Source organism: Siphateles boraxobius, unplaced genomic scaffold (genome assembly GCF_051911475.1).
Source record: "Siphateles boraxobius isolate OS27281-9 unplaced genomic scaffold, OSU_SipBor_1 6, whole genome shotgun sequence".
Lineage (NCBI taxonomy): Eukaryota > Metazoa > Chordata > Actinopteri > Cypriniformes > Leuciscidae > Siphateles > Siphateles boraxobius.
Window position 1 is genome coordinate 11,445,236 of NW_027509186.1, and position 18,613 is coordinate 11,463,848.

Consider the following 18,613-nt stretch of genomic DNA (forward strand, 5'->3'; position numbering starts at 1 on the left):
TAATTGCAGCAAGAATGACTTGTGATGAGCCTGTAAGAATGGGTTGAAAATTACAAACCAAGTAGTAATGGTTTTTCTACGTGTACCTTTGTTTTAAAGAAATATTGTTTTGTGAATTTATGGAGTTTCTGTCTAATTGGAAGTACTATATAATTTCCTGCTTTGCAATTAAAAAGTAGCATTTGATGAAAAAGAAAAGTGTAAAAAATATTTAATAATACTTTATTTTAAAATATTAAAACGTAAGTGTAACAGTAATCATTTTAAATTATATATTTAAATATAAATACTGTGCCAGGATATATATTATATATTAAGAAAAATGTTGGGCAGGGCAAATAGACAATTAAAAGCAGTTAGAACCTTTTTTTAATATAGTGTAGTCTATTAATTGAGTCCATGAGAGAGGGTGCATCCCATAAAAATTCTCCAAAATAAGGCCAAATGAAATGATGATTCTACCATTTTTTTTTTTTACTTCTCCTACGGTTGCAGCGTCTCTGCAGTGTTTGGGTCCCAGAGCGACCTTTCCACAACTAAGTAATGTAAAAAATGCACATCAGAGAAACCAAAGAGTCAAAGAGTTTTGATTCCTAGGCTGCTTTTACTTTTCCCATGGGATGGGAAGGAGACAGAGCGTGATGGAGGGAAAGATGGGTAGTGTGAAGAGATAAAAGGATCAGGCTTGAGTTAATGGACGGGTCCGGCTCAGCGAGACATCTGCACCCTGATCCATGTCCGTTTAGATTAGCCCGGATTAACGCTTCCCAATCTACTGTTGACCTTGCTTGGGTTAGCGATCACGCTAATCTGTCCACAGCTTCTGGGATTTGTGGCGATGCCGTATGATGAGCCTGGAGCCGGGCTAGTAGTCTCAGGATACGTTTACCATAGACAGTTTAAACTGATGAAAGGGGACCTTGTTCTCCATCAGGAGACCAACCATGTGGCAGTGATGCTTTCATATGCAACAATGACCCATTTTCTGCATTTCATCAATGAAACGTCCTGGTCTTGTTCACCCCATTTACACGGCCTTGAGTGTGTATGTGTGTTTGTGTGTGTGTGCAAGCATGTTTGGCTTGAGGTCCACAACGTAGTAAATGAGGAACTGCACAACGGTGGCTTTTCATTCACATTTTAAATTGGGGAAATGGTGATTTCATGAGCCATTTCACCCTTCATGAATTAGGTTAAAGGAATAGTTCGCTAAAAATGAAAAGCGTTCTTGTCATTCCAATTGCATTTATGCTCTTATTCTGGCAAATATATTTGATCGGATGAGTTATAATGTGGATAAGCTACGACAGGTAAGCATGTCTGCTGTGAGGACGCTTAGGGCTGACGCTAACTTTTAATCTTTTGAACATTATGACGTCCAATTTGGTATATTGCATTGCCATGCCATTTTTTTATTCTTAATGTTTTCAAAGATTCAGCTGAGGGGAAGAAATTAATAACTTTGTCTTTAAGGCATCATAAACTCATTTACTCACTCCCATGTTCCGGTAATTCCAAAATTATATGCATTTGTTTCTTCTGCGTAACAAAAAAGAAGATATTTTGAAGAGTGTTGGGGTCTAAATGACACTGAACCCAGTTGACTAGGCAAGGCAAGGCAATTTTATTTATATAGCACATTTCAGCAGAAGAGCAATCCAAGGTGCTTTACAAAAAAAAACATTTAAACAGATTAAATACAAGAATAAAAGTTACAATACCATACAAGGAATAAATGAATTAAGAATAAGAAACAACTTGATTTAAAAGAACTAAGAGTTGTTGCGGACTTACAGTTATCAGGGCGTTTGTTCCAGATATATGGAGCATAATAACTGAATGCTGCTTCCCCCTTTTTAGTTATAATTCTGGGGACAGCAAGCAGACCTGTCCCATATGATGTGAGAGGTCTAGGTGTTTCATAGCTTACAAGCAGATCCGAAAAGTAGCTAGGTCCTAAACTATTTAGTGATTTGTAAACCAGCAGAAGTACTTTAAAATCAATTCTTTGTGAGACAGGAAGCCAGTGCAAAGATCTTAAAACCGGAGTAATGTGATCCATCCTCCTGGTTCTTGACTAAATGGGACATTCTTTGAAATGTCCTCTTGTTCCGCAGAAAACGGCTTCGTACAACATAAAGGAGAGTACATGATGATAGATGTTTGATTTAGGGGTGAATTATTCCAGTAAATTCCATTGTTCTTCACTCTCATCAGTATTCAGAAGACTTGTGTGTTTATTGGTGCTGTATTGAGGAGAATTTCATAAAATACTTTCATAATTTAAATGCTACAAATTAAAAATAACAGCATCATAGCTTAGAACGACATGAGTGAGTAAATAACTGATTTTCCATATTTGGGTGAACTATCCCTTTAACTCTTGGTGATAAAATCCCTTTCGCAATATCTGGCTTGTTTCCATTATCCTTCATGCCAAACGACAAGAGAGATTTGGCGTATTTCCTCGCTTGATTGGATGAAGTCAGAAACCCATTAGAAGGATCTCTAGGGTATATTTTTACACTTTCTCTTATTTACGTCACTGTAGCATTTTAGAAGTCATTGATTAAAAATTGTTCACTTCAAATGTGTCGAGTTGACCTAAACTTACTGCAATTATGTTATAGTGTCATAATCACTTTCACATTTCAGTTGCTCACACTTAGAGGTCGGGGGTTTGTTGACATCCCTAATATTAAGTATTAAACTTTGGCCTGAATGACCTAGCAACCATCCAGAACAACCTAGCAACCGCACTGCAACACCCTGGCAACCATTGACAACAGTAGCAATGTAATGGTACGTTTACTTCAGAAAATTAAAACTCCTCTTTCATGCCCAGATTATTTTTTGCCAATACATTTTCAGTGCTACTAATGAGAAGAGAGAAAGTGTAGCTGATGCCACTACCATGATCACGTGATTGAGTTAGCACTAGCCTGAGGGAATGTAGCTGTCTGTGTTTTGCCCGGAGGAGGGATTCTGGCAGGAAGGAAAGTCAAACTGGGAGTCTCAGCTGTTCTCCAGGGCCTCTTCCTCTCACCATCACTGGGTGATCTGCCACTCTTCTCTAGAGCCAAGATGGCCACGCTGTGTTACGCTTACCCCTGTTGATTGCGCTCTGGAGGAAAACGTGCTTCACACTGAAATGCAGTTGACGATGGGTGGTGCGAGAAATTTCGGTGAAATGGATTTAGCACGATTTAGCCTACTTTCTTGCGTTGATGTATTTCCTGTTGAAACAGGAAACTGGGCTGTAATATATCAAAGTAATGCTTTTTCTATATATAGCCAGTAGGCCTTAAATTTCTTTGCTATTGAGAGGAATAGCCACGGCGTGGGTTTGGGTGGCGTCGGGATGTTTTTAACAGTATAACGCTGCTCAGGTATTTCTAACTTCTTTTTACCCCCGAACGAAAAAGTAGGGCTGTGACGATAACCGCATTACCACAATACCGCAGTAATGAGATGCCTACCGCGGTGTTGAGGTCATCCCCATCATAACCGCACTTTCTTTTTTAATATTTTTATTTTATTTTTTTATTTTACATATAATGTTCATTTAAATACACACAAACACAGGCAAAAAAAGACAAAAACATAACGTAAACAGTTGGAGTTAGATTCTAATAGCAAGTTCGTATAGTGATACTTCTCTTATAGTTGATAAGTTACAGTTAACGTGCTAGCCGGATGACATTATTCAAACAGAACATTGGTGACGACTTTCTCGCGGAGCTAGCAAAATAAGAGAAAACTCTGAAAGAACAAGCCGAGCTCACATGCCCCAACATTGCTAGTTCTGGTGAGTCGGGCTAAACTTCGATTCCTATTTCTTCAGACATTGTTTATATATATATATATATATACATTACACACACTCGTCCAAACACAACTTGTTGAAACTTTTGAATATTTTATTGTACAAAAAATGGTTTACAATGACAATACCTGTTCCATTATTCGTATTAAACTTAAAAGATATCGAAAAAACAAAGTTATAGAAATAAATATTATTTCATGTTATTATTGTTAATGTTTATTAGCCTATGTTAATAATTATAATGTTTCCAAGCAAAAACGAAATGAAATGGCCTGCAAAAATAACTCTGCAAAACTTACTAGAGATGGGCATTTCAAGCAAAAATAATATTCGATGATCGCTGGGAATTATTAAATTATTATTCAAAAATCCAAGCTCACCAGTAAAACGGCATTCGCTCTAATTCCACTCCGATATTACATTTCTCTGCACTGTACCAGATACCTGTTGTTGCTATTAAAGAAAACCCATTTAGTTTCATATTTGTTTAAATAAAATAATGTTATTTTGAAATGTCATCTGTTGATTAAATGAAAAGTGAACGGCATGAGTAAGATAGGATCATAAGATGCGCACTATATCGGGAGACATTTGGAGTGGGTCAGACATAATTTTGACCACTTCATTAAGTTTTGTTTTGTAGAAAGCCTTTCTTTAAAGGGAATTTCATTTTGTATAAATTGTATCTTAATTTTAATCAATGTTTCATGAACCAATTGCCTGGATTTAATAACCGCCAAACCGCGTGATTTGTTGCTTCATCAAAAAAATCCCACACGTCACAGCCCTAGGAAAAAGTATTTTTCTGTGAGTATATCAGGGCTTTTACACTCCCATTTCTTGAATCATTTTTCAAATCTGAAGTGTGAATGATCAGTCCCAAAATGGGAGTTTCATGACTATTTAACATTCAAAATTATGCAGTGAAGTATTTTAATAAATCGACAGCTCAATTAAATGCAATTAAAATGCATTTAATAGTACAGTAACATAAAACTATTCAATCTGTATATCAATATTTAATCTATTCCTAATGCGTTTCCTATGTCTCAGAGTGCCACAGTTAATGGTGTAATATGCAGCTCAAACATATCCACTTACAGAAAAACACTTTGTGAGCCCCAGTCTCTGTACGGTACCCTAAATTACGACACCCCCGGTCTGCACCCTGGTGTGACGGCACACCCCAGCCGGCTAGAAGAAGTATTTTTATCCCAGCATTCCTCGGCACAGGAGGAGGACGAGTATCTGGTTCTCCTGGGGCTTGGATTTCTCAACTGCTATAAGAAGCCACTGATAAAGACTTGTCTTGTGGGCTTTTATTGTCTCCTGTCTTTCATTGTGGATCTAACTGTGACTCATTCATTCATTCTCGGCTTCTCTTCTCTCCGTATCTCCATCTCTTTCTTTTATTTCCTGTGACGACCTGTTTCAGTCCTGCCCCAAATTACAGACAGATTTCTATTGACTAGATTTTGTCTTAATTTTTTGCCTTAATACATTTTAAGATAGTTGTATAGAGTTAGCTGTATATACATTTTCAGTGGCTTTGCTTTAAAGTGATACTTCAGCTCTGGGAAGATGAATGTGTATTTAATAGTGGTCATTTATATAGTAGAAATGTGAAATTATTTTTGAAATTGAAGCATTCTATACTGAGAAAAGGCAGAAAATTTATTTTTTACTCATGTGGCACACAACAACTCCCAGAATGCACTTGCTTGCTGCCCTTACGAGGCCAAGCCACTCCCTAACCACGCCTACCGGTTACAGGCGGCAATATTCGAAAAATTTCTCCACACATTCTCTGGGCTAATACATACTCTAGTAACAGTAAAGGTTTATGAAAAGAACCACAACCAATGTGAGTTATAACTTTTAATTAAAAAAATAATTCGAATAATTCGGGAGCAAGGTAATTCGAAAATACTACTGGTTTTCTAGTGCTACAAAGCTTAATGCTAAATCCTGAAGTATCCCTTTAACTAGCGTGCTGATCAAGGAATTCTGTAATATCTGAAAAATGTTATCCAATAACATTCCCATTCAAACGACATGGAAAAACAAGTCACTAATAGAGAGCATTACAACACTTGAACATCGACAATACAATAAAATACTTTTATTTTTTTTGATGCCTTGAAATTGTAAATAAAATGGCCTAATTGCAATTTATTTAAAGGGGCGGTAAACTGCATTTTTTCGAAGGCTTGATTGTGTTTGTGGGGTGCACTGTAACATGTGCATGCTTTGTTTTTTAAAAATTGCATTATTTTTCATATATTTTACCTTTATTCTACACTCAGATTGGTTAGCTGGCCCAATGTGTTGTGATTTGCTAACCGTCTAGTGCACGTTTTCCGGAAACACGCCTCTTACCTTTAACGGTAGTTTGCTATGGTAGTTTGTGCTTTGGTGTATTATAAACAATAGCGTCAATAAAACCAATCGGACCCGGGGAAACGTTAGTGAAGATGATCGAGCAGAACCTGTTCAAGAACGGCTGTTAAACGACGTTTCAGAAAGGTTTATTTTTTGTTGTTCTCTCATTACTTTTTAGATATGCTGTCATTTAATTGTACTCATTATTATAGAATTACAAAAAAATAAGTTTCATAAACAAGAATTTCATATAATCGTTCTAACAAATTATACTACAGTCCTCAAAGGGATTTTTTTGAGTAAAGACTGCGGATCTATAGTGATCGTTTCTGACTGTATACCATTGTTACTTTTGTATTTTTAGAACGATTGTAGACAAATATCTGTCGACAGAACCATTTACCCAAAACGAACACTAAACATCGGCTGCCAAATCAAACACAGAACCATGTTTAGCATGCCTGTAGATACACAAGCATGTAGATAAACATAAAAGCTCTAATCAAAGAATAATTTACTCTAATTACAAGTTCGCTGTTGAGATTAAAAAAAAGTTTGTAACGTTAGGTGTGTGTCAGATAACGTTAAGTATGAATGAGCATTTAACAAACCAGCAGAGCCAAACAGCGTTGTCATTTGTTTACTTCCTTGCTACAATGTAAAATTAACAATACGAACTATTACAGGAAAACACATCGACGAAAAATAAATAGTACTTACAGGTTGTGGCACGTAAGCAACAGCTTCTGTTCTTAAAGTAGGAGCTGTTCAATCTATCAGGACAAGCCGATGTGTGAATCCTGCATTGAACTCGCGAAGATTGTGGAAGCTTTCCTCCGTAAAATGTTCAGCACAGAGAGCGAGATTTGGGTCATAATTATGAGGGACCGAGTTAAAAATAAATTTTAACCATTGATAACTCCCTTGTCCCTAAGAAGGCTGAACAAAGTGGACCTGCAATCCGGATGAAAATAACAGCAGCGTTTCGATGGCATTGCGACAACTCATCTCCAAAACAGCAATATAAAATGGCCTCGTCCCGCTTAAGTATTCTCGGAGGAGGGGTTTATGTAAATAATGGGATATGCTGACATCAGCAAACCTGGAGGAATGTTGTGTAGTCCAAAACCGGTTGTTTGCTGTAGTCAAATTTTTTAAAAGCAAATATCTTCCTTTGCTTTGAACTTTGAGCGCTGTAACTTTGCATGTGTTGTTTATGCTCAAACAGCAAGATTACACGCTAGCTAAAGTTAGAAAACTGAAATCGTGTTTTACCACCCCTTTAAAGGGCATCTTGCAGGTATAAAAAAAATCTAAATTAATAGCCTACATAACCTTGAATGAAAATACCATATGAAAAGTTAATGCAGGATTTAAAATGTTTTCAAACAACATAAGGGCACCAATTTAGTAGATAAAGCGAGCGTTTCTTTGACTGCTCGTAAAAAACGCTTTTTTTCAGCATCGCGTCATTTTACGTCACACGAGGGAGTTGTATGTGTGCTCTGCGTCAGCGCAGTGCTGAGTAGGTTGGTATTCAGTAAGAGCGGTCGTGAGTCAGTGTTTTCGGTAGTTTTTGTATTTTTATTTTTTCATCGTCATGGTAAATTCCTGCCTGAAGTGTGAGTATGCTATGTGTAGCACATACGGATTCAGGCAGCATGCCTCAAATCCAGGATGCTGCGTTAGGCACGTTACATCTGCTGGCCGCGGGGCGGCCTCGACCAGCGACAAAAACGTGCTCACCTCCCTACAACACAAGCTCTCCACCACAGTTTCCATGGGACGACACTGCCCACACAGACACCTGCCAAACACAGCGACACAGACGCTTACTACTCACTCCCTCTCCCGGTAAGCCTGACGGTGTCAATGACAATCAATCACGAGGAAAACTACTTGGCACAATCAACAATAATCACACTGAAGACATGACCAGCCTTCTCGTCGTCGGCTACGTTTGCAAACAACATTTTCACCGGAGAAAGAGGTAAAAGCTTAGAAATAAACACTAGGGGTTCACAGGTGGGACTGTCAAGCTAGCCCATAGCTAGCATACTATACCTTCTATTTATAGATCTTCTGACTAGGTTTAGGGTACTTATCTGAGCCAACGACATAATCACTGTCACTATATATAAAGAAAACGTTGACTTTCACTCGATGCTATTCACTGACTGTAAGAAAAAAAGTTGTTATTGTATGCACTGCTGTTCATAGACTACTAGCTCCAGCGGCCATTGCTGTGTTTCTAAATGGTAGCAACTCACCAGGACACTCCACCAACTCTCAAGTCATTCTCCTCTGACCATGCATTTATTTATTAATTATATGGCTGTGGGCCATCATAAATGTTAATTGTGGGTCTCGCCACCTCTTCCTCATCCCAGTTAGACACCATAGTCAGTGTTAGAACTAGTTCTAGTAGCTGAGAAAGGCTCAGGCTATCCACCACGTCTACCTCATGTGACGTCATCGCCGAGTTGCGTAAAAAATAACTGTCACTTACCAAAAACTACAAAAACTGGACTTTAACACCATTTTGGAGACATTTCTAACTTTATATACATATCTTGACTGTTTTATGTAGCCATTAATCGATAGTGGTGTTTAACCTGCACCATGGCCTTTAAGTGATGAGTTTTTTCTTTTTTTTTATGAATTTGAGACCACTGTTCCATGTGCTCAATCTCTGTTTGTAAACAAAAGAACACAGTCTTTAACTTCATCTAAGAAATACGTTTATCCAGATTGCAAAAAATAATGAATTAAAAAAATTATTTACAAACTAGTTTCTCAAACAGTCCCACTACCTGTCTTCAGTGGTTCAGACAAACAGGTCGTCCCACCGCCAATATTTGCACTTGGTTGAGAGGTTTGATTTGGATTTTTTTACATGGGGAAAAAACATAAACTTGGGATAGTTCACCCAAAAATTTAAATTCTCTCATCATTTGCGGGAAAGCTTGGAGGACCGTCGCTTCTCGTGTGAGCTTCACATCGCACTTGTCAGAAAGATGTCAGAACACAGTGCATCATCAGTTTGCCAAGTACTGTCTGTGGCCGCAGACTGGTCAGACTTCCCATGATGTCCATCGTCTACAATTGACCTATGGCTAAGCCACGCCCCCAAAAGCGATGAGCCAATCACGGTGCGCATAGCTAACTCAGCTGAGGAACATCTGGAGCTCGAAGGAACTGGGCCTAAGGACAAAGGTCAGGCTGTTCAACACCAATGTCAAGGCGGTCCTTCTCTATGGTGCAGAGACATGGAGGACAACAGTGGCGACAATGAAGAAAGCTCAGACCTTCATCAACTCCTGTCTGCGAAGAATCCTCCAGATCCGCTGGCCAAACAGCATCACAAACCAGGACCTTTGGCAGAGAACCAATCAGCTTCCTGCAGAAGATGAGATCCTGAAACGACGCTGGAGATGGATTGGCCATACGCTCCGCAAACCAGCTTCCAACATCACCAGGCTAGCGCTGACCTGGGAATCCCCAAGGCAAAAGGAAGAGAGGAAGGCCAAGAAATACGTGGCGCCGAGATCTGGCTGCTGATACCAAAGAACTTGGATACACCTGGAGCCAGCTGGAGAGAAAAGCCCAAGACAAGGATGCCTGGAGAGCTCTTGTTGGCGGCCTATGCCCCAGGAGGGGTAGCAGGCATAAGTAAGTAATAGCTAACTTAATACACTCGGACATTCTCTGCTTCCTCGTCCTTTGAAATGCATTGCAGTTAGTCAGTTTTCATTCATTTTTATGTTTTTTCTTGTCATTTTAAGTTTAAAATGGTCAAACGGTGTGCATGGAGTACATGCAACCTCCGACACTAGGTATCCCGAGAGGCTGGGCGACGGTGTGTATTTTTTACCCTTTCCCAAGCCACATCTCAACCGAGATAAGTGTCTGGATTAAGTTATTCGGTAGACCACAACACCAACTAAACGTGGATAAATTAAACAAGGATGTCTACATCTGTTCTAAAATAGTCAACAACGTATTTGAATGTTATCTATAACATCTCTAACGTAACGTTAGCCATAACGTTGGCTTAGCCATAGGTCAATTGGAGGCATATTTTTGGGATTGTCAGAATTGGACCAAAGAGCTATGAAGAAAGATTGCCTGGTTTTCTAATAGATCAGATGGGTTGCCAGGTTTGTGTGCGTCGTTTTCCTAGGGAAGAGACTTCAACAGGATGCACTTTGGGAAGAAGGCAGAAGCAGTGTTTTTCCCTGGATAATGTTCTGCTGGGACCTCTGGCCTAGCTAAAGATTTGAGTTGCAGACCACGTACACCCCTTCATGGCCATGATGTTCCCTGGTGGAAGTGGCATGTTTCAGCGGGATAATGCACCCTGCCACACTGCACACATTCATCAGGAATGGTTTGAGGAACACGATGAAGAGTTGCCTCTGCTTCCAAACTCCCTCCAAATGTCCTGGACCAACAAATCTGCTCCATGGAGGCCCTACCTTACAACTTGCAGGACTTAAAGTATCTTCTGCCAATGTCTTGGTGCCAGAAACCACAGGACACATTCAGGGGTCTCACAGAGTCCATGCCTTGATGCCATGATATTAGGCAGGTGGTATTGATGTTGTGGCTGCTCAATGTGCATAGTACAACTTAGTTGTCAAAAAATACAGACTTCATAACCAAGTCGGTACTGAAATTTAAAAATGAGACGATACCTGCATTTCCCTCTAGCATTTTGAGTGCTGTTGATCGGATTCTTAAACTCCTTTAATTGGCCATTTTGTTCACATGCTCAACATATGTCTGTGATTGGCTACAATGATCAACACTGACATCTTTGAAGCTGCTTACCGAGTGCTTACACAGATACACATGGGAGCGTTTAAAAGCAGGCGTCTATGAGCGGATCCCTAATATATCCTCTGATAGATGGATCCGCTGATGGACGCTGCCTTCAAACGCTCCCGTGTGTATCTGTGAAAGCGCTCGGTGAAGAGTGTAAAAGGCAACATGTTTTTGAAGCATTGATCATTGTAGCCAATCGGAGACAGATATGTTGAGCGGTTGAACACAATGGCCAATCAGAGGTGTTTAAGAATCTGTTCAACAACGCTCAAAATGCTAGAAGAACTTTTTTTTTGTCACTTTTTTTTTTCAGTAACAACTTTGTACCGAAGTCTGTTCTTTTAGTACAATTTAAATAATATTGTTGAAATTTAATCAAGTATTTTTACACACCATTCAGTCAAAATTCAAACATTGTTTGTTTTGTTAACATTGTTCTTTTGTTAGTGGTGAAAGTTTCCTGCACACAGAAACGCACAGACACTCCAGTAGTGGATGTGTTGTGTTGAAGGCATGTCAGTTGTTGTGCCAGTATTGACCCAGTGATCTAAGCCTAAGAGGCATTCGCCAGAGATGCAGTGATATAGATTGAAGCGTGAGAGTGAAATGGAGAAGTGGTGATGAGCTGAGTGTCTTCCTGACAGCAACCACTGGCTGCTGTTCTCAGTCATCCAGCGCCGGTATTGATATCTCTCTGACTGACTGAGGAGGAGTCTCTTTAGTGTTATTATCGCTCCTCTCTCCTCCTCAGCCTTCCCACATCAGCTTCTGGTCAAAGTTCAGAAACATGCAGCATCCCAGCCGTATGTTGTGGTAATATCTGCCAAATGGAAATCTAATGAGCCAAGACCGATTAATATCTCTTTCTTCTGCTCATTCCTGAATCTAGCCAACATATTGTAGCGGTGTACAGGTGTTTTATGACAGGGGAAGTTTTTTTAGGTGACAAATAGGGGTAATGTAGTATTTTAATTGGCACCCTTTCCAAAATAAACAGCCTGTTTGAATTACATTTCTGTCTTCATTTCCCTTCACCTTCATTCCATTCCAAATCTGTCAGATTTTTTTCTTTAATGGAGCTTAAAATGATTTTTAAAAATCTCTCAATCTATCAATGGGTCTATTCATGATCTTTTATTATACTTTAACAATTCTTCATCTGTTTTGAAGTTCAACACTATCTTTGCCCATTCACTCTGACATAAAGACGAAGATATTTTGCAGAATAACTCAACTTATGGTCCACCTATAAGAAATTATGTTAAAGTAAATTATTTCACACTTCATTTTTGGATAAGCCATTCATTGATGACAAGTATTTGAAGCAACCTACATATTTTATTTATTGGTCAATGACACAAAAGTGTCCATAATAATGAGAAAAAGTAACAAAAGTTTAAATGTAATGTCTCTAAAAATGGCATGTGATGTTACTATCAAGGGAAAGGGCAAAATATATTTCAAACGTATGTAGAAAATTATTTTCAAAGAAGTTTTTAAATGTATTTTCAAGCTAAAAAGACCATCAAGGCAATAATTAAGAATTTCCAATCAACTAAAGATGTTACGAATCTGCCAGGAAGAGGACGTTTGTCTATATTGTCTTAATGCACGGTGAGGAGGAATGTTTGCGTGGCCAAAGACTCTCCAAGGATCACAGATGGAGAATTGCAGAGATTAGTTGAGTCTTCGGGTCAGAAAGCCTTTATAAAAAATATTGTAAAAAACCCTACATCACCACATGTTGTTTGGGAGGGTTTCAAGAAAAATCCTCCTCGCTTTCTATGGTCAGATGAAACAAAAAAAAGGCTTTTTGGCAGCAAACCCACCAGATGTGTTTGGTGCAAACGGATAAAAAGTACCCCATGCCAACGGTTAAATACACTGTTGGATCTTTAATGTTGTGGGCCTATTTTTTAGCTGGAGGTCTGGGACATCTTGTTCAGATACATGATATTATGGATTCTAGCGAATACCAACAGATAAATCAAAACCTGACGACTTCTGCTAGAAATGTGGTTGGATCTTCCATCAGGACAACGGTCCAAAACAAATATCAAAATCAATACAAAAATGGGTAACTGGCTTCTGCCATGACCGTCCCAATCCCCTAAACTGAACCCTATAGAAAATGAGTGTGGTGAACTGAAGAGAAGAAGCACCAACATGAACTTGTGAATCTGCAGACCTGGAGAGATTCTGTATGGAGGAATGGTCTCTGATCTCTTGTCAGTTGTTCTCCAAACTCATCAGGCATTATATAGAAGAAAACTCAGAGCTGTTATCTTGGCAAAAGGAGGTTGCAAAAAGGCAATAATTAATAAAAGGGTGCCAATAATTATGGCCAATGTGTTTTGGAGAAAAACATTTATTTCATAATGTGATTTTTTTTCTTTTCTTTTTTTTCCCCACTTTCAATTATTTTACTTCACTAAAAGGTTGGAGTTTTGCAAATTTTCTGAATGAAAGATCAAAAGTATAAACAATGCAGATTTATTTTTACAGCCATCTCTGATCATATTTACCAGGGGTGCCAATAATTCTGACCACAACTGTAAAATCAAGACTGTTGTATTATCTTATTTGTCACCAAAAAATAATAATCATAATTTGGGAATTAGAAACATATTAAAAAACACCTCTCTTATAGGCTATAATTCTATTTATTTTCCCTATGAAATGCATTTTTATGGCATTATTATCCAGGCGAATAAATGAGCATCATTTCATCAATCCTAATATAGAATTTTCAATTCTTTGGAGAAATGCAATTATGATTGTTCATTTGCATGCGTGCCAATACACACTTTAAGATTCACCAGGGGAATATTATGAGAGAGAGCAGAAAGCGTGTGTGTGTGTGTGTGTGTGTGTGTGCGCGCATCTCCTTAGGCCAGTGCTGTGCCATCACTAAACTGTCCTCCCCCAGATGCTATTTATAGTAAGAGTCTACCTCAGAGACATCTGCAAAGAAGAAATGCATCTATAATTAAACTGAGCTTCTCTCTCACGCTCTTACACACACTGTCCTTTACTTTCCCTCTTTTATCCTTTTACTCTCGCTATTTATTTTTCTTTTACTTTTCTACAAATAGTATTTATGTTCCCTTACCTCAGACCCCGTGTTATTCTCAGTCCAAGCCCCGCTACGTATACCTACAAATACCATAGTGTTTCCATGTTTTGACGGGGCACCACTGTGGAATTCTGGGCATTTTGAGTACATTTAAAATACCACAGTATATAAATATGGTATTTAAACCGTAATATTGTTTGTATTGAAATGCCGTTAGTACCATACTATCACCACAGTACTCTTTTGTAAGGGTTGTATTAAGTGTGCAAGCAGGGTTATTAAAGTTGACTAAAATAAACCGTTAATTGAAATATTTAATTTGAAATATTATTGTTAAATATTAAAATTCTTAAATTTTATTTTATTTCAGCTAGTTGCCAAAGAAACATTTCTCATTTTCAAGATTAACTTGTAGTAAAATAACTATAATAAATAATATATAATACAAATTATTAATAAAAATGAATAAAAACAGTATAGACATATTTGAACAACAAACAAAAATGCAAAAAATGTATTATAATTTAGTAAAATTAAATGAATATTTTTCAGTAATAGTAAAATAACACTGATCTGTCCTGCCTTTTTCTTGAGGGAAAATTACACTTTTATGTAATTCCTTATGCATGTCCACACTGAATCTGAAGCCACAAAATATGGCAAATATTTCCACAGGATTAGAAAACGCATAATTCATAAAATTCTATAAATGCTCTGCCTCTTTAATGTGCATTTTATTATAGATTCTGGCTAATGTATTAACGCTTTCAGCAACCAATACTGTAAGTGTTTAGCTCTATTAAATGCATTTGAATACGTTTAAATTACAGGATTATGCAGATTTTCCCTAAAAATCAGCTGAGAAAATGCAGCAAAGTCATCAGATTCTTGTCTTGGCCGGTCTATATGTACTTTTCATACTTTTAGCACTCAGTGCTGTAGACTGTCTGTCGGGCTGTAGTTAGTCACTACTATGTTGTTCTCTGAACGTGTGATTGTAAGTGGGAGAGATGGAGTCATCATGTCCCTGCCATTGTTGTGCTTAATTTGTCACAAGTGGATTGCTGGCCAAATGTTTTTTGTGTACATTTTCAATAATTCAACAACAGTCCATTTAGTTTCAATATATAGGCAAATTGAAAAAAAATGACATGTCACACCAGAATCAAAAGAGCAACTTTAATTTTTGAAATTTACTAGGTTCAAAAGGACAAAATGTTAATTGATGTCTAACAAATATTTGCTTAATTTGAATTTGAAAAAAATTTTTTTTTAATGAATAATTCAATGATTTATTTATAAATAATTTTTAACTTGATAACTTGTTTCATTACAGAATGAATCTGCGTTTTTAACGAATCTCTTGAATACATGATTCAATGACAAATGCATTTTATTAACAGTCGCCACCTACTGGTGTAACAATGTAACCGTATTTGAAGCATCACGTTACTTTCAAAAAGTGATTGTCTTTTGATTGCTTCCGTAGACATTAGGATTTATATTCGAACTATAAACTTTTATCCCACGATCTTTTAGCGATTTATCGTGCAGGTTTTTTTCAAGTGTCCAAAAACATTTTTTTTTTAAATGGCAAACAAATTATTATTCATACATATTTAGCATATATTTCTACCCCAAAGCCACACCAGTAGTTCAATCCAGACATCCGCTTCCGTCTATTGTTTTGAAGAAAGTCACAATGGCAGAATCCATAATTGTGCAAAAAAAAATTCTTTGTGTAAATATTCTTCCCATTGATTTGAGGTGAAATATGACCTGACCATTTCTTTGGTGCCAATCACCCTTTACATGAGTCTCCCAGATTAACCACCATTCATTATTTTCCCGCTTCCACTTGTTGACAATGAGCAGATATGTTTGGCCTTTCTCTAAAGCATTCAGCTGTTACATTCCTCATTTTACTGTTGCCCCCCTCTTCTGTTCTGACATGTCCTTGTCTAGTTACACTGCATTGAAGTGCAAACTGCCAGAACTAGTTTAATCCACACTGTTGTACCACTAGTTTCAGACCCCCAAGCCATCATATGAGCGTGTGAACCTCAGAACTTGCGGTTTATTCCTTATTGCTGCTAGAGTAACTGACGTTTTGCTCGGTTTATGATTCAGAATGTTTATGAATCCACTCTTTTTACGACGTTTATCACACGGTCATAAATAAAATGTGATGCTTTCCAGATGACACACTCTTAAATGTTCTGTGTTTGTGCTTACCACCGGTTGCTCCAAGTGGGCTTGTTCTGTGACGTTACATGGAAGAGTTATGGGAACAAATTCCCAATACTTTATAGGTTTGCAAACGAAATCGTGACCATTCTGCCATGTTTGAAAGTGTATTTCTTCTCTCTGCAGGTCTTATATTACTCTTTTATCTGGTATTTTATGGCTTCCTGGCTGGGATGTTCAGTCTCACCATGTGGGTGATGCTACAGACGCTGGATGATCACACTCCCAAATACAGGGACCGAGTGGCCAATCCAGGTAACAATCCCACAACATTAAGGTACTATTCTTTGTTAAGCCCCTTTGGAAATGTATGTATTATGCAAAGCGATACAAATCATTAGAAATTGTAAACTGAAATTTACAAGTACATAATTTTAGCAAGGTGCACCGTTTTCTTGCAAATTAAATACCAAACTGAAAGAAACGGAACAACTTTCCAAAATGCAATAAGTCTCCATGTAGTTAATCAATCAGTGTTTCAAACACTGAAAGATGTCAATAAAACAGCTTGTCACCTAACATTGCATTTCCTTCAAAAAAGCCTTTTTGGCTTGAGAAAAATCGCCATGTCCTGTACCTGATATACCTCAAATAATCTATATTGAATCGAAATCGGAATTGAATCGCAAGCGTGTGATTCGAAATCGATTCGTGAAATTTGTCAATATCCAGCCTTACTGCACATACTGCAGAAATAGCAGGACTGTAGTATGCTATTCTGAACATCACCCATACACAAAAAATGGCTTGGTGCCATTATATGTAACCTTCATAGCAGGTTAGTTGTACATGAGGAAGTTTTATTGGGGAATGTAGAGGGCTTCTAAATCGATTCTATTGCGTAAAACCGCAAATGACGAAGACAAAAGACTTTGATCTACTTGTGTATACACCTGCATTTTAATCTCTTAAAGTAAAGCTGTCTATTATCACAGCAAGCGTCACATGTAAAACAGTCTATCACACTATATTGGGAAATTTTGCAATGAATATCTCTGTGAAACATTTTTTCAACACTACTTTTGTTTTCTTTGCCTTTGTTTTCTTTATGCATGTGTGTGTATACACTATATACTGTACTAAAATATGGTCACACTTTAGATTAGGGTCCAATTCTCACTATTAACTAGTGCCTTAAACTTCTAATATTAAAAAAAAAATTCTCTCTCTCTCTTTCTCTCTCTCTCTCTCTCGTAGGCTAAATAAATGTTTTCAGATAATATTTCAGAATGGATTAATAACACATTCAAAGACTTTAAGACTTATTGATCTTCTCACGTAGTAACTGGTTCTCAAATGACTTCAGATTTATAAATTCTTCTGTATATACAATTTTTGACATTGAGAGTAAGGGAACAGACAGAATTTGCATTAGAGGTGCCATTTACTTGGTGTGATTTTATTCAGTGCTATTTTTACCATTACAGTCAGAACACACAACTCCAGTCTCAGCAGTGTTACACATCATCCATTAATCATCTCACTCTCACACACACACTACACATACCCTCGTACACTGTACAGCCCCCACACACTTGTGTATAGTGGTGATGAGAGCGCTTCAAATCCATCCTCTCTCTCAATTATGAGCGCCGTTAAACCCGGCAAGTGAGACACTCTCTCTCTCTCGCTCTCTCTCGCTCGCTAACACTCATCCTTCCCCAAGTGAGCCATTTATTCCTCCCACTGATCTTTTTTTTTCTTCCCTCAGCTTCCCCCACCTTTCTCGAGATCTTTTAGTAACAGAATGTTCTCAGTACAGACACAGTTGGACATCATTTCAGACAAGTTGCAGTTAGTGTCTTTAATTATCAGTGCATTGAATGTTCCAGGAAAAATTTTGAGTGTTAATGATTCGAGATGCACCGATATGAACATTTTGTACGATGCCGATAACCGATATATTGGCCGATAAATCTAAATCCTAATTTTTTATATAATTTTTGAGAGCCTGATTACAAAAACAAAAGTCTTACCATTAAAAGCCATGACCTAAACACACAATTATAATTGTATGTAGCCGATATGACAGACTTGCGCTGCACATGTTGCACTGAACTGTATTTTCCTTTTTTTAAGTGATTCCAATCATATTTCAAGCAACTCAAAACACTGATCATGGTGAACAGTACACATCTTAAGTGTCTCAGCTGAGGGAAATAATACATTATTTATCGGCTTTAATATATCGGCCAAAATTTCTTATCTAGCCGATAACGATAACACTATAATTGAACATATATCGGCCGATACCG

At 37.7% G+C, this 18,613-nt stretch overlaps 1 protein-coding gene across 1 annotated transcript in view; it reads left to right on the plus strand.

Moving 5' to 3' along the window:
* The window catches only part of atp1b3b (ATPase Na+/K+ transporting subunit beta 3b), a 31,329-nt gene that overhangs the window by 2,357 nt on the left and 10,359 nt on the right, over positions 1-18,613 (plus strand). Inside the window, exon 2 of the mRNA XM_077207687.1 lies at positions 16,485-16,613. Coding sequence (XP_077063802.1) covers positions 16,485-16,613 — 129 coding nt within the window. The remainder of the gene's footprint in view (positions 1-16,484; positions 16,614-18,613) is intronic.